General features: G+C 35.6%; 2 protein-coding genes across 3 annotated transcripts; both read right to left on the bottom strand.

Moving 5' to 3' along the window:
• Window positions 1-14: 14 nt before the first annotated feature.
• On the bottom strand, window positions 15-6366 carry LOC140061952 (acyl-CoA dehydrogenase family member 11-like). 2 transcript variants are annotated; one of them, XM_072107976.1, is made up of 13 exons: window positions 6017-6366; window positions 5507-5739; window positions 5107-5206; window positions 4764-4881; window positions 4375-4517; window positions 3708-3857; window positions 3448-3542; window positions 3053-3152; window positions 2210-2350; window positions 1959-2051; window positions 1652-1837; window positions 929-1095; window positions 15-749 (listed from the first exon to the last, which is right to left on the bottom strand). In XM_072107976.1, the coding sequence occupies exons 1-13, from the start codon at window positions 6332-6334 to the stop codon at window positions 629-631; spliced, it is 1965 nt and encodes a 654-aa protein (XP_071964077.1). In that variant the 5' UTR covers window positions 6335-6366; the 3' UTR covers window positions 15-628. The 2 variants fall into 2 exon arrangements, with proteins under 2 accessions (XP_071964077.1, XP_071964076.1); XM_072107975.1 differs by lacking the exon at window positions 3448-3542 and adding an exon at window positions 3303-3397.
• A 109-nt stretch (window positions 6367-6475) lies between these two features.
• Window positions 6476-14533, bottom strand: LOC140063017 (glutathione hydrolase 1 proenzyme-like; the record flags this gene model as incomplete). The annotated part of the gene is made up of 10 exons (XM_072109444.1): window positions 6476-7080; window positions 7245-7358; window positions 10976-11210; window positions 11393-11592; window positions 12055-12182; window positions 12447-12593; window positions 12894-13040; window positions 13814-13987; window positions 14140-14360; window positions 14475-14533. Coding segments are annotated over 10 exons (1575 nt in total), but the record flags the coding sequence as incomplete, so codon positions are not given.
• Between the last annotated feature and the right edge of the window lie 84 nt (window positions 14534-14617).

Here is a 14617-nt window from a genome sequence, read left to right as displayed (position 1 = left end):
ACCAATGACCATAATTGTTTATTATATATACAGTATATTCATTACCACTCCAAGTAATATAAATGTTATCTTATATAAATATTCCATGAGCTTTTTTTATCAGTAAATTCACAATATTTAACCACATTTTCTTTATTAATGAAATGTTAGTACCTTTAATATGTACTTAATATTTAATCTTTTAATAAAGTAGTTGATATAATGTACATTATTTAGACTTAACAGTATAATATTGGAGAACCATGTCATGTTTGTGTACAAATGTAATGTACACGCCTTTTGCGCCAGTAGTCTTGTAAACTTCTGTTTTATTTATGTCACATGTCTACCAAGAATGTTGTCTGAACAGCTCTCTGCCTTTCGATGTCTGCCTACTGGCTCCTGCATGACTGTTTTTGGTCTTGTGCACATAAATGTATGTGTATGATTGTAAGTTTACACCAACAGTCTTGTTCACTTCACCATATCCAGTAAGTCGCCTTACTGCCTACAGATCTCCTCCTTTCGGCTTCTGACTTATCCTGCACAAAAAGTGTGTATGTACAATAGGTTTATACCAGTAGTAAATTCTTTTCCTACCAAACACATGCCTCTGGTACTGCCCACACACCTCTTGGTTTTTTAAAGTCTACCTACTGGCTTCTGGATGACCATTTAATACCATTGCATAATCCAGTCCATATGCTTCACAACTATAGTGTCCATTAGCGGCATTTTTTATCACTGGTACAAGATCCATTTCACACCACCTACAGTATACAAGAAATTTCAAGAAAGGATTGAGTGGGTAAACTTTCTTGAATTCATCCCCTAATTCAATTGGGGGCTCTGAATATCAACTGGCATATACAATGTGTATCACATTGCTTGTTGGAAAAAAGCATTAAAGTTAACGTGTATGTGGTCCTGCAAAAACTAGTATTCTTACCGTTTGGCAGCCATGACATCAGACGCGTCTGCTCCTTGCCAGGCGGCGTGATCCAACATAACAGCTGCCATGTAGATTCTTGATAAACTAAACGCAAAATCTCGCGCTGCAGCTTCCATAAATGATAATGACTGTTGAGATGACATTTCTACAAATTCCTTTACATCCTACAAAGGATATATATTTTTAAAATAAAATTGACATTCAAATTGTATAGAAATCTACATAAAATATTAAAGTTGGTGGATAGATAGGTTCTTAAACCAGTAAAGTAAAATTATTACTTATATAATTACTTATTATAATAATAAAATATTCCTTCAGGTGTATGTTAGAGAAAGATTTATTTATTAGAAATTTGGCAAATAACCAAGAGGAAACCTTTATAAAAGAATAAAGATTTAATGGAGGTTCTGAGAAATTCCTACAGCATATGATTAGTCAAAAAACCATGTTTTTAAGTTTAAGCTCTGTCTACACTTTAAATGAGTTTGACAAAAAAAAGTGTGATGTGCCCAAATATGGTAGTGGTATGCTTAAATATGGTAGTGATATGACATTATGTCCATATATGGGCAGATCATATTTTCTTGTCAAATAAAGTTTGATAGTGTAGATATTCAATTTATGAGCTTACAATGACATCGTGGATACAATCTGGGTACTAACAAGAAACCTATAAAATAAAATACATAAGACAACAAAAATTGTCAAAAGATTTACCTTAAGAGCTTGCGAGACATTAAGTGTACTATTTTGAAGGTCATTGACCTCTGACATGGCCACTTTTGTAAGTTTTTGTTCAACGTCTTTAAAGAACGACAATAATACTTTTCCATTGCTCTTTGTGATGGCACGTAACACGTCCAGAGATAAAATATTCGTTGTTCCTTCCCAAATACTGAGGACCTATAACACATGGTTATACAAATTTAAAATGTGTGCCTGTTGTCGTATATTGTACTTAAATTTAGAAAATGCTCATAGATCATCTATGAATAAAAATGACTGGGCGTATTCATTAAATTACCTGAGCGTCTCTTAAAAATACAGGCAAACCTGTGTCCTCAATGTAGCCCTGTCCTCCAAAGCATTCTAAGGCTTCTGATGCTACTGAAACAGCCTGTACATATATAAACAATCATAATATTTGGTATTCTATTTATTGACAGATTAATATTAATTTTTTATCAATAACACAAAACAATAACAATATTTATATTATATTAGATTTCAATAATTTAACATATTTCAAGCTGAATACTGAGCTATATATCTTACCTGTTTACCAGTATATAGCTTAGCCAAAGGTGTCAACAGCCTCAGCATATCCAACTCATCATCACTGGCTTCACCACAATCTTCTAAGCCAAGCAGACGACCAATTTCCATTACCATTAAGAAGGCTGCTCTTGATTCTACCTGATAACAAAACACAATGAATGCAAACAAAATAATAATATCCTGGATTTGTTTGTTTGTTTTATCTTTATATATTTATACTGGGTGACCTCTTCAGTCAAAGACTGATCTCTCAGAGGGCCCAGTTGGTGATCAGTGGCTGTGATGTACTAATACACCGGGGTAACCCCCTACTCGTCTCGAAAGATGTACTAGGTTCTTTAAAGTGCACACGAGCAAGTTGTGTACACTGGACCTACGGTTTATAGTCCTTATCCGAGAAGACTCGTTCTACCACCAGAACCATGGAGTGAGTGAGCCTCGAACCCCTGCCGATGTTATGGCTACGTGATTACGGTTCCACTGTCTTAACCGCTCGGCCACTCACTTTGTGAAACCTCAAAGTGCTGAACATTATTACCCCATTGATAAATTTATCAAACATGTATGGAAACATAATCCCATAATGCAACTAGTAACCAGGGTAAAGAGAGGCAAACGTAAGTAAAGTATTTTGCCTACGGATACAAAATACTTGCATTTGCCTCTCTCACTACTCTACTCCACTACTTTAAAGTAGTACTTTTCAAAGATTTTGATATTACAGATATGTAACACCACTTTTTAAGCATCATTCAATGTATATAATTAGCCACATATATAAATGAAACCATATATTTTCTTTATTCTAAATCTCTTTGTAAAACTACAACAAAACGGTACCTCAAGTCTTGAAAGTGTCTGCATGTGGAGAGGATGTTCTACAATAACTTTACCAAATGCCGCCCTCTTTAGGCAAAAATCTCTGGCTAAATGCACTATTCTGTAGAAATTGCACAACTTTTTTTAATAATCAGAACAAAAGATAAAGAAAATGAACAATTCTGTACAAATTGTACAATGGATGTCGTCAAAGTATAGTCTGTTCACAAGAACATTGCCAAAGCCACAACTTGTATGAGAATCTTGTTACCTTCTCATAGATGACGCAGCTGATAATGTGTTATGTAACCTGGTAATGGTTAACATTGGAGTTATACCAACCACCCCTCTTCCTTCATCTGACACCTAAAACCATACCAAAAAAAAGAGAAAAGAAGTTTAATATTAGAACTGACCTTCTCATACTGCTGACAGCCATCATAATTGTATGTATTCTTGAGATAGTCAACATAGTGGTAATGCTAGACACTCCCTTCCCTTTCTGTGATACCTAACAGAAGTTAATAACAATAGGGAACTTAGGTAAAGGACAGTCGTAGATTCAAAAGGTGTATGTAGTTTAATGTCATGATTTAAGGGTGTCTACTCAAGCGACGTCAAAATTAAAAGATTGAATTGACTTAACCTTACATACATTACAGTGAAGAGCTCTTACCAGTTGGGCAATGGTACCATCTAGAAGCAGTTCAGCTGTTGGTAGCTGCCTTGTGCCTAGCTTGTCTTTTAACTTTTGTATCTCAATACCATTTAATGTACCATCAATAGTCTTTGTTTCTACATAGAACATTGACAGTCCTCTTGATCCCTATAGAGTTGACAGGTAAAATTAAAGCCTCTTTCAAACTGAAATTAAAGCCTCATTCACACTGAAATTAAAGCATCTTTCACACTGAAATTACAGAATTAGGCTTCATTCACACTTGATTGACTAGAATAATAATAATACATTTGGACTCTTAAGCGCATAATGCGCTTCACAGGAAAAAAACAAAAAAGGAATAAAAACACTAATCAATTCTTTATTATTATGATGTTGCATTATTTAAAAATATGCTGCCTTCTAAAAAATGGCAGCTTTATTTGGGTTAGAAAGCCAATGTTGTTGTCTGTCTACACCTTTCACACACAAGATAATAATTTCTTTAATTTTTCTGTGTGAAAGGGGTCCAAGCAAAATGCACAAAATTTGCATTGTTTTCATTACAGAACCAGGTTTGTGTCAATTTTTTGTTTCTAAAGTCTCATTAAAAAAAAAAGAAATTAAAAATATGAAAGAATGTTATGTTATTCTTCAATTTATGGTGTTTTAAGTATGAACTTACTGGTGTTGCTTGTCCAGATTCATCTACTATTCTAGCAAGTGTCAGTGTCATGTCAGCATCAGTAGCGGATGAGAACCACTTAAACCCATGCAGTTTGTACGAGCCATCATGCTGAGGAACAGCCAACGTTTCTGTCCCCAGACCTAAATAAAAAGAATCTTTATAATCTAGTAACTTAAATTCGTATGGTAATAAAATACATTTTGTAAAGCTCTATCTACACTATCAAACTTTATGTGACAAATAAATGTGATGTGCCCATATATGGACATGATGATGTCATATCACTACCATATTAAGGAATATCACTACCACATTTGGGCACATCACATGTTTGTGCAATGTCACAAAAATTTGTAGAAATACTGCCTACTTCTGTTGACACATACCGACATCAGAACCGCCTTTCTTCTCAGTCATCCACTGACCAGACGTCCAGAAGTGCTTTGGGTCACGAGAAATAAGTCTTGAAAATGCCCGCTCATTCATAGGTAAATCTGGGTGGATCTAACAAAATATAAATGAAAAATTAATTGGCATTTTAAAAAACCTGTTTGCTGGCTGTCAACTGCTACCTCTCTACAAAGGCGAATTCAAGGGCCTAGGCCCCCCTAAATTGTGCAAAACTATAATAAAAATATAATTTCAGTTTGGCACCTAAAATTTGCCATTTTTAGGCACCTATTTTCACTGATTTTCCAAAAAAATGTTTTTCTATAAAAAGAAAGTCACCTGAAAAAATTTAGCAGCTCCATCAGTCATAGCCAAAGGACACGAATACAGCCCTGATGATGGCGCATATAGATAGAGCTTAACAAGTTGGTATACTCGACTGAAAGATGAAAATAAAACAGAAATAAAATTGTCAGATCGTGGTAGATACAACTAACAAATTGATATAGATGGCTGAAGTGAAAGATAAATATAAAAGCAAATACAATAACCAGGTCATATAGATATGTATGATATGCATAGATAAAAATCAGGCTAGACAATTATAAATATAAAGTTTATATACCGTAATACAGTTGAGGCAGCAAAACATATCTTGAATGATAATTTTTCTACTATAATCTATATCACCTGTTTTTGACAGGCAAAACAAAGTTGAAATAAAAGAAATTGAAATTACCTCCATGGGCCATACTGCTTTTCATAAGGTATTGCTACGAGTCCTTCCTCAGCTGATATATCGTGCTGTTTCTTCCAGGCATCACATGTGATCAATTCGTCAATTCTGTTACCCCATGCATCAAATGTTATAATTTTTGGTACATTTTTCTCGCATTCTTTTCCAAGATCATCGATTTCTGTTGCAACTCTTTTACCAAACCTTTCCAAATCCGAATAAATTTCTTGCAGCACCTGAAAAATGTAAAAATGTTTGAAAAAAAAACATCATCATTATTAATTGATACCATACCAATTTTACACTTTCAAGAAGTATGTGTATGTGTATGTACACCTACCTACCTACCTACCTAGTAATATCATTCACTTATTCAGGTCACCTAATTTGCATATCCAGGTACGTATTAAAAGGTCATGTCCGGCCACAAATAAAAAGGATTATCCTATATCTATTCTTACTCATCATAGACCACCAAAAGGTCATTCATGATAAAAAAAAAATGAAACCTACATCTTTTGGCATCGTCCGTTTGAGGAAATCTGTAAGTAGTTTATCTTCAGTAAAAACATTAGTCAACTTGGGCTTCACTTGCGTAAACACACCAAGCTTCGCCCCACTAAAGGGCATCGATGCCTGTCGATGATTGTCGGATGCTTGCCTTTCCTGACTAGGATTAGGCTTAGGCCTAGGCCTAGCCGGTGATGATTCAACAACCGCCGTGTTGTCATATTTGTTGGTTTTAGAAATACTTGAATACAAAGCTACATCATTTCTCAAAAACTTACTGCATCGCCTACATAAATACAGTATGGTTGATCTGCAAAACATACTTTTACGAGCCAACACTCAAAAAACAAGATTTTGTTTTGTTTTTGTCTGATCTAAAATAGAGGGCTCTCTTTTTGAATTTTTTAACTAAAGTAAAAGTATAGTACATAATGACAATTCAAGTGATCATGAATGTCTCATCTTTTCATTTATTCCAGGGGTCTGATATTCAACAATACTTTTAAAGAAGTCACAATGCGAATAAAAATAGACTGTTTTTAATACGATTTTCTTTATTAACGATTTCAAAGGATTGATGGTCTCTCATCAATACTGTTTTGTCACCATCAAAATTCATTTTTAATATTATTAAACGGTTTCCCGGTTCAAATTATGACTATGGTTTGCAACCTGTAAAATGTAAAAAAATGTAAATAAGCACAGATTAGGCCTATATTCTTGTTTGTTAATATATCTTTTAATACTAAGATTTATTATGCGCGCTTTATCAAAATAGAAGAGGGTCGATATTTGCATTACATATTATTAATTTTTTGAAATTGATAAAGAAGTGCTATGATTATCTAATTAGATTTGGTAGGGTAACAACCAATCATCAATCAATATTTATAAATAATAGGTAGGCCTATTGATCATCAATATCCTGCGGCTTGCCCCTGTTTTCTCGAGTCCGAGTACGCATCTATACCATTGTCATCCTTTAATATAGCTTGGGTAACCGCGAACTTATACGATGGCAGTTGTGTTACAACGTGACCGAGTTTCTCCAAGCCTGATAAAACTTCCTATAAATAACAAAATAGTAAGTTATCATGTTCAAAAACTAATTTACAAAATAAAAATATTAAACTCAAAATATTAGCTTCAATTACAAATTGACCTCGTATTATTCGTAATTTACGGTGGGTGGTAACGGTGGGTGGTATGCTAGCAATCAACATCCACTTACTTTTGGAAAACCTTCTTCATATATGCCTTCATTTGGAAACAGTGGATTGAATATCCTACGCCATTCCACGGCTTTTTTTAACGTATAATTTGAAGAAAGAACTAACAGCGTTGCCTGTGAAAGACGGGTTTGAAAACATAATGAAAGGTGTAGCACGGTAGAATCGCTAAAAACAAAACAACATCTGTAAAGAAAGTGCCGTATCTGTCCCAGACTATATCTAGCTACAAACAATATTTGAAACAAACATTACATTTAAAATGTCAATAAAGAGTGTTCTATTTTTTTTTATTTTTTTTTTATTCAATTTCCAGGTAACATACAAAAATCAAAAACAAGGTACGGCATCATTCAATAAAACAGAACAAAAGTACACTATCAGCACCTGCGGGTAACCAAAAGTAGATCAGTTCAAAAGAACCGCACTGTCGAGTGGCTTTCCCAACTAATAGTACGAAAAACGCAATAGACATAAAAACACAGAGAAAGTCTAGATGAATTCGATATCAGTAATACATTTTTTCAAGTCCCTTCTAAACCCACCAAAGTTAAACAGGACTTTGTTACGAACTTCATGCGGGATACATTCCCATATTCGAGGGAAATTAACAAACAGGGAGTATTTAAATGCATTAGTTCTAGCATACATGTGTTTAAAGGTGAGGGACTCTGGATACCGAGAATTAATTGTAAGGTATTCAAATATATCAAAATCAATTAACTTATGCAAACACTTAACTACAAAAATTATACTATGAAATTTCATTCTTTGAACCATATCTGGTAAATTTAGTATCTTAAGCCTGTCAGTGAAATCGCCTTCAACACACAATTTAGTAACCCGTCTTAATGACTTGTTAATAGCTATATTATGTTGTTTTTGATGTGGATCCCACACAGGAGCACCATATTCAATAACAGGTCGACATAGTGCATTAAAAAGTCGTAGTAAAATTTCGGTGTCATTGAAACCTACAAACCGTTTGATAAACCCAAGCATTCTCATAGATTTCATCGATACGTACATCATTAACGTGAGCAGACCATGTTAAATCACGTGAGAAGTTAATACCAAGATATTTATGTGAATTAACAGCTTCAAGGGGATTGGATTCGATTGTATAAATAAAATGAGTGATATAATTACGTTTCCTAGTTATGTGCATGACTTTACACTTCTTTGCATTTAATTTCATTTTATTATCCTCACACCATTTGGAAATTTTACAAAGATCCTGTTGTAAGGTAAGTGCATCATGACGACTGAATACAGGTTTATAAATTACTGTATCATCTGCATACTGCTTCATAACAGAAGAGGTATTTAGAGGTAGGTCATAAACAAAGAGATTGAATAGAAGCGGGCCTAACACTGATCCCTGAGGAACACCCGAGCCCACTCTATCCCAATCAGAATGCTCCTTATTAAGAACAACACGTTGGAATCTGTCACTGAGAAAGGAGTGAAGACACTTTAGGAGAGATCCACATACTCCCATGTTGTGCAGTTTCTTGATTACTAAATCATGGGGAACACGGTCAAAGGCCTTCTCCCAATCAAGGAATATTGCATCAATTACAGGAGGTTGTCTGACATCCATTGTTTGTGACCAATCATGATATAACGCTGAGGCCTGTGTAATACACGATCTACCTGGATAAAACCCGTGTTGCGTGGGACTTATAAATCCAAAAAATTGAAGATAAAAAAGAATGTTATCTGCTATAATACGTTCAAAAACCTTACCTATAATAGAACATAGCAATATGGGTCGATAATTATTAACTTCGTTACGATTACCCGACTTAAAAATAGGAGTGACATTCGCGAGTTTCCAATCTTTTGGTACAAAGCCATCCGTTAAGAACTTGTTAAACATTTTGCACAACACTGGGGCAATAATTGGAGCTGACATGGATAACATTTTAGGTGTAATCCCGTCAGGTCCAGAGGATTTGTTGGGTTTCAAGGACAATAGAGCCTCGAAAATAGTTTTTTCACTAATATTAATGTTATTAAGGGGAACAATATCTGGGTGAACACAATTACAGATCTCATGGTTAACATTGAAATTACGATTAGGTTCGTTAAAGTTTGACGCAATTAGAATGTGGAAAATGCATTTACCGCATCGATATCAGAAACCAAGGGTATACCGTTAAAAACAAAGTTTTTGACTTGTCCAGTCTTACTGCCGTGTCTTAACATAACATTTACACAGGCGACACTTAATTTCCTAATATATTGTAAATGAGCTTTTTTTGTTAGGTTTCTTAATTTATTACTAAACTTTCTATAATTGTCCATCTTACTTGGGTTATGAGGATGACGATGAGCCTCTTTTAGCATTCGTTTCTTTTTACGAGCCATGGTAACCATTTCTTGAGTTATCCAAGCTGGCCTGTTTCTCTTTTTACTTTTGACTTTAGGGATACAATCGTTGATAATGGCGAGAAAGAGGTCTTTAAAATTTTCCCACATTTCCTCACAGTCTGATTGTTCCAGGCACAGACCCCAAGGAACCGCCCCCAACGTTGTAAAAAGATCGTCATGGTCACATTTACTATATTGACAATAATATCTATCTACAGGTTTAACTTTACTGCGTCTAGCGTTAATATTAAAATAAACCCCAAGGTGGTCACTTGTACTGAGACCGGGATGACTTCTGAAATTACATACAATGTCAGGGTTATTGCACAAGACCAGATCAATAATGCTACTTTTGGTGTTAGAAACACGAGTATAAAAATCAACAAATTATATAGTATCAAGTGGAGCAATAATTTCTTTAAATTTCTTATAAACTAAGGGACTATTGACACCGTAATCATAATTAAAATCACCAGTTAAAATTATACCACAGTACTTATGTAAAATAGATAGGATAAAATCAACGACATCGTGGAATTGATTAGTGAGCCAATCGTCATTTGAACTCGGTGGCCTAAACAGCACATGTTGGTTCCAACTAGAACGCAACGCAGCGACGTATTGACGCAAAGTGATGTATTGCGTAATCACAAGTGGGAACCGACGAGGCAACAGTGCTGCAAACATCGCAGGTTTGATTTCACGAAGGCGGGGGCGTCGCTAGTGGGAACCAAGCTTATTTGTTGCACTGGATATCATGGGCTCAATGCCGTGTATGTCAGACCATGAAAAGGTTTCTCTTTTTCTCTTGTCAATTTGAATTTCAAAACAGCAACTGCTCACATTACGGTATGTTCATACCACTGCCACTATAACGTTTATTTTTCATTAATCCATTGCGATAGAAGGATTTATTTTGTTCCATTTAATTACCTTGTGGGGGGGGGGGGGGTTACCCCGGTGAACTGGTTCACACAATAGCCCCTGTATCAGGAGGATTACCACCTATCTGATAGGACAGTGATTAATTCACTATGGGTAATCCTTGGCCACATTGCCTAAAGACATAAAATAAATAAATTCTCGCTTAAGCGCGGTTCCCACTAGAACGCAACTCAGCGACGTATCGACGCAAAGTGTTGTATTACGTAATCACAAGTGGGAACCGACGACGCAACATTGTTGCGAACGTAGGTTTGAATTTACTCAGGCGGGTGCAAACACAATGATTGGAAGGGTATTTTTTTACGTTGCGTCGCTAGTGAGAACCAAGCTTTATTATGGCATTGTTATGTAAATTATGTTGCGAGGTTCTCGCACCAACCCTCGTCGTACTTTTGTTTTTACCTAAACCTACCCATGCATTTGCAGGTACAATTGTATTTCCTCCAGAACTTCCCACCACAAATCTGACGTCACCGTGTTTATCGAGGAAGATACTACCGCTTATCCCCGACTTAGGCCGCTTATTTGGGCCAGGGTAGTTAAATCCTTTCTTCTGGTACGATTTTTCTGAATTAGGCCTAGTAAAACTTGTCATCAGGTTGTTGTATATTATTCCGGATTTTGTTGACATTATTTTGCAGCCGAAACTAAATAAACGATAAAGTAAAGCTTGGTTCCCACTAGTAACGCAACGTAAGTGATTTGACCAATCACAAGCGATTGATTATTCGAACAGTGGCTTGTCATTGGTCAACTCGCTTGCGTTGCGCGTCTCTACTGGGAACCACGTTTTAATTTAATCTACAACCATTTTGTGTTTGTAACTTACTAATAGTTTATAGTCGTCGTCACAGATACAGCGTTTCCATTCTCATCTAAGACGCTCACGTGACTAGTGCTTCCTTTTTTTTCAGTTTCGTCAAAAATTCCAGAACTATAATAGCTTAAATTGGTGTAAGTGAGCCGATCGTCTTTTATCGTATAGCGTACATTTGACGCAAAGTCTTCAGATGCCAAGTTTTCCATCACCTTAATGTACAAAATGTTGATAGGACGATAGTAAAGACAACATTAAAAGTATAAACATGTTACACGTTGTGTCACAGAAGATCATAATATAAACCCCGAACAAAAGCTGGTGTTTAAATCGGGCGGATACACAGTTCGCTTTTAATATTATCAATAAAACACGGCCACGGTCCACGCTACCGGTAACTCTATCCGAACGACCTGATCACTCTTCATAAACAATCATCAACTGCACTACCGCCTAGGATTAATAGCATAACAGATACAGAAACGGTTCGGAGAATAGCAGAAAACAGACAGGACTAGAGAAAAGCAATCCGAGATAAGCAAAGCAGCCGAGGCGGGAAAATCATCAGACTATCTGGCAAATAAACTAAGTAAAGTAATAAAACACGGCCGTGATATTTTTACAAAATTAGAATCTTACCGTATTCACCAACTGAAACCCCAGGATATTCTTACCTGACGGACCTCAGGATTATCGACGTCACCCATGATGGAAAACTGACCACTCGCAAACTTACACGTCTCTAGAAAACGGTGGAACGTTCGCACTTTGTCTGCAGTAGTTTTCAGATCAATTTCATAGCCTAATCATAAAAACAAGTCATGATCGACGTAATTTTATGCAGACACCATCCGCGAGCAATAGATGCGTTACACTATCAAACTTTATGCGACAAAAAATGTGATGTGCTCATATATATATAGACATTATGTCATATGTCATTACTACCATATTTGGGCACATCACACTTTTATTTGTCAAACTCGTTTGATAGTGTAGACAGAGCTTTACAAAAGTAGTATTTGTAGTAGTATTAATTGAGTGTATAATTATCTACCAACTGTACCTTTCCATACATTTAGAAAAAACTGGTAGGCCAGCCCTCCACTCGGTGAACCTGGAGAACATACCGTGTAGTTCATAAATGAGGACTTTACTCCATCAGACCATCTTACGTCATAGTTACTTAAGTCCGCTTTTGTTAAAATTCCGTCTGAAGAAAACAAACTCATAAAATAAATCATAAATCTTAACTTCCATAATACAATTTAATTAATAATAATTAAACACTTTTAAAACTTTTTCCAGTAGTTGAGTACTCTTGACACGCCTTTGCAAATACTGTATCTTGTCATCAAAGTTTGAACGCGCGTGTAAATCGCGCGTGCAAATTTCGCGTCTTCATTGAACCAAAGACAAAAAACAATTTATTACTCCTTACTTGAGAGGCACGATTTAATATATCTTAAAGTATTTTACTCGAACTCGTTTTCAAAATGACCTATAAACTCACTATATGTTTTCATATCTTCAATAATCATATCAGCTGTAGTTCCAATATAGAATTCAGTCCAGCCGTTGTTAGCAATTCGTTGCAGCGTGTCGGCGTATTCGCTACGTAATATGATGTCACCCGCTTCTTTAGGACGGGTTCCGTTATCTTTAAAGTATAACTCCCTCCAAGCCTTAATAAATAAATAAATTGATTTAGTGTAAATTAAATCAACATAACTATACTACCTGATAGGAGAACAGCTTCCAAAAGGTATATACTTAAACACATTAACCTACGAATATAAATACCACTTATGATGTGTTTACTTAAAGATGTATTGTCCCTTGAAACACACACAAATTAAGGTCAAAATATACTAAATTTTAATTGGCCATATCAAAGTAATATTAAAGTTATTCACTTTAAGTCGAAAATTCAAGCCAAAAACAACAATTTTACGTAATTAACAGCTAAATTAATTGTATTACATTTCGTCTGGAAAATAGTCGCGAGCGAAAGTAAACAAAGATTTCAAACCATGAATATGCATTATGCATGATGCTAATTAGGATTGTTTACAACTTGTCACGGTTGAGAAAGTGTTTTCACACAGATCGCGAGGAAGATTTATGATTATGCATACAGAGTAGCCAAACAAGCGCATTGCATTATGAGATATGTTTTGATCGAAAACTTTGACAGGAAGTCAAAGTTATTTTTTGAACCAAAAAACGTCTGTATTTCAGTTAAATGATTTTTTTTTTGACTAATTTTTGGTGAAAGTTAATAACTATTATGATAGTTCAAAATTACCCACTTTTTTCGAAATCTTTTAATTTTTATTTTTTTGGAATTTGACAAAGGGACAATACATCTGATGTTAAGTGCGTATTTAGGTAACACAGTCAATGTAACTTATTTCATATGAGGTCCTTTGCCATAATTCTGTAGAATATCACCAATGCTTGTTGCTCCGTGAATGGTCAGTTCGACTCCTCTGCGTGCCAACTCGATAACAGGTGCAAACAGTCTCTTCCAAGGAAGTTTGCCATACTTCTGGTGAGCTACCCACATTCCCTTAACCTCTCCAGGTGTCGCTATAGCCAACGCACCTAAAGAATACACACGAATTATCTGTTATATTATCTGTTATTACATCGGCTATTCTGTTATAAGTAACGATATTACAGTAAAGCAACAATATATTTACATACATCTTTCATAAAACAGCAGCCGATGTTAGGTCTGTTTGAAAGAGTCTTACCGTATATCATGGTGTGTGGTTTAGAGTTAAACATATTCACATTTGTAGCTGCAGGTGCAGTGTTCCTAGCGTCGAGAAACTCTGCCTTTTTAGCTTTTGTATCGTACATCATCATAAAAAAGCCGCCACTAATTCCAGACGACTCGCCGTTCACCAGTCCAATACATAACATCGATGTGATTGCGGCATCAACAGCGGTACCGCCTTCAAGTAAAATGGATCTGCCGCGGATAAAAAAAAACCCTTATATTTATGTTTTCTTTGAATAAAGGCTGCACAACTTCTTATAACGATGGTTAATACGAGAATTTTAAACAAATGAAAATACACCATACTTTCCCATTTCAGAACATTCAGGCACATCAGTGGCCACAGCAGCTTTGCTAAACTGACGGCGGCGGGTTACAGTCGCATTCTCACGATTTGCTATAGAGAACGTAACCACCAACACAAACACTGCAATACTCAGCAGAACTAT

Source organism: Antedon mediterranea, chromosome 11 (genome assembly GCF_964355755.1).
Source record: "Antedon mediterranea chromosome 11, ecAntMedi1.1, whole genome shotgun sequence".
Lineage (NCBI taxonomy): Eukaryota > Metazoa > Echinodermata > Crinoidea > Comatulida > Antedonidae > Antedon > Antedon mediterranea.
The sequence above is the reverse complement of the archived record's forward strand: the minus strand, read 5'-3'. Positions and strand labels throughout refer to the sequence as shown.

What these genes read in the sequence shown, in the direction of transcription:
- LOC140061952 (XM_072107976.1), bottom strand. Translation starts at nt 6,334, where the DNA reads ATGTTTTGCAGATCAACCATACTGTATTTATGTAGGCGATGCAGTAAG. An exon ending in GAGCTGCTAAATTTTTTCAG is followed by an intron (nt 4,882 to 5,106) that starts GTGACTTTCTTT and finishes ATATTTTGTTAG; the next exon opens with ATCCACCCAGATTTACCTAT. An exon ending in AGACACTTTCAAGACTTGAG is followed by an intron (nt 2,351 to 3,052) that starts GTACCGTTTTGT and finishes TTTTGTTATCAG; the next exon opens with GTAGAATCAAGAGCAGCCTT.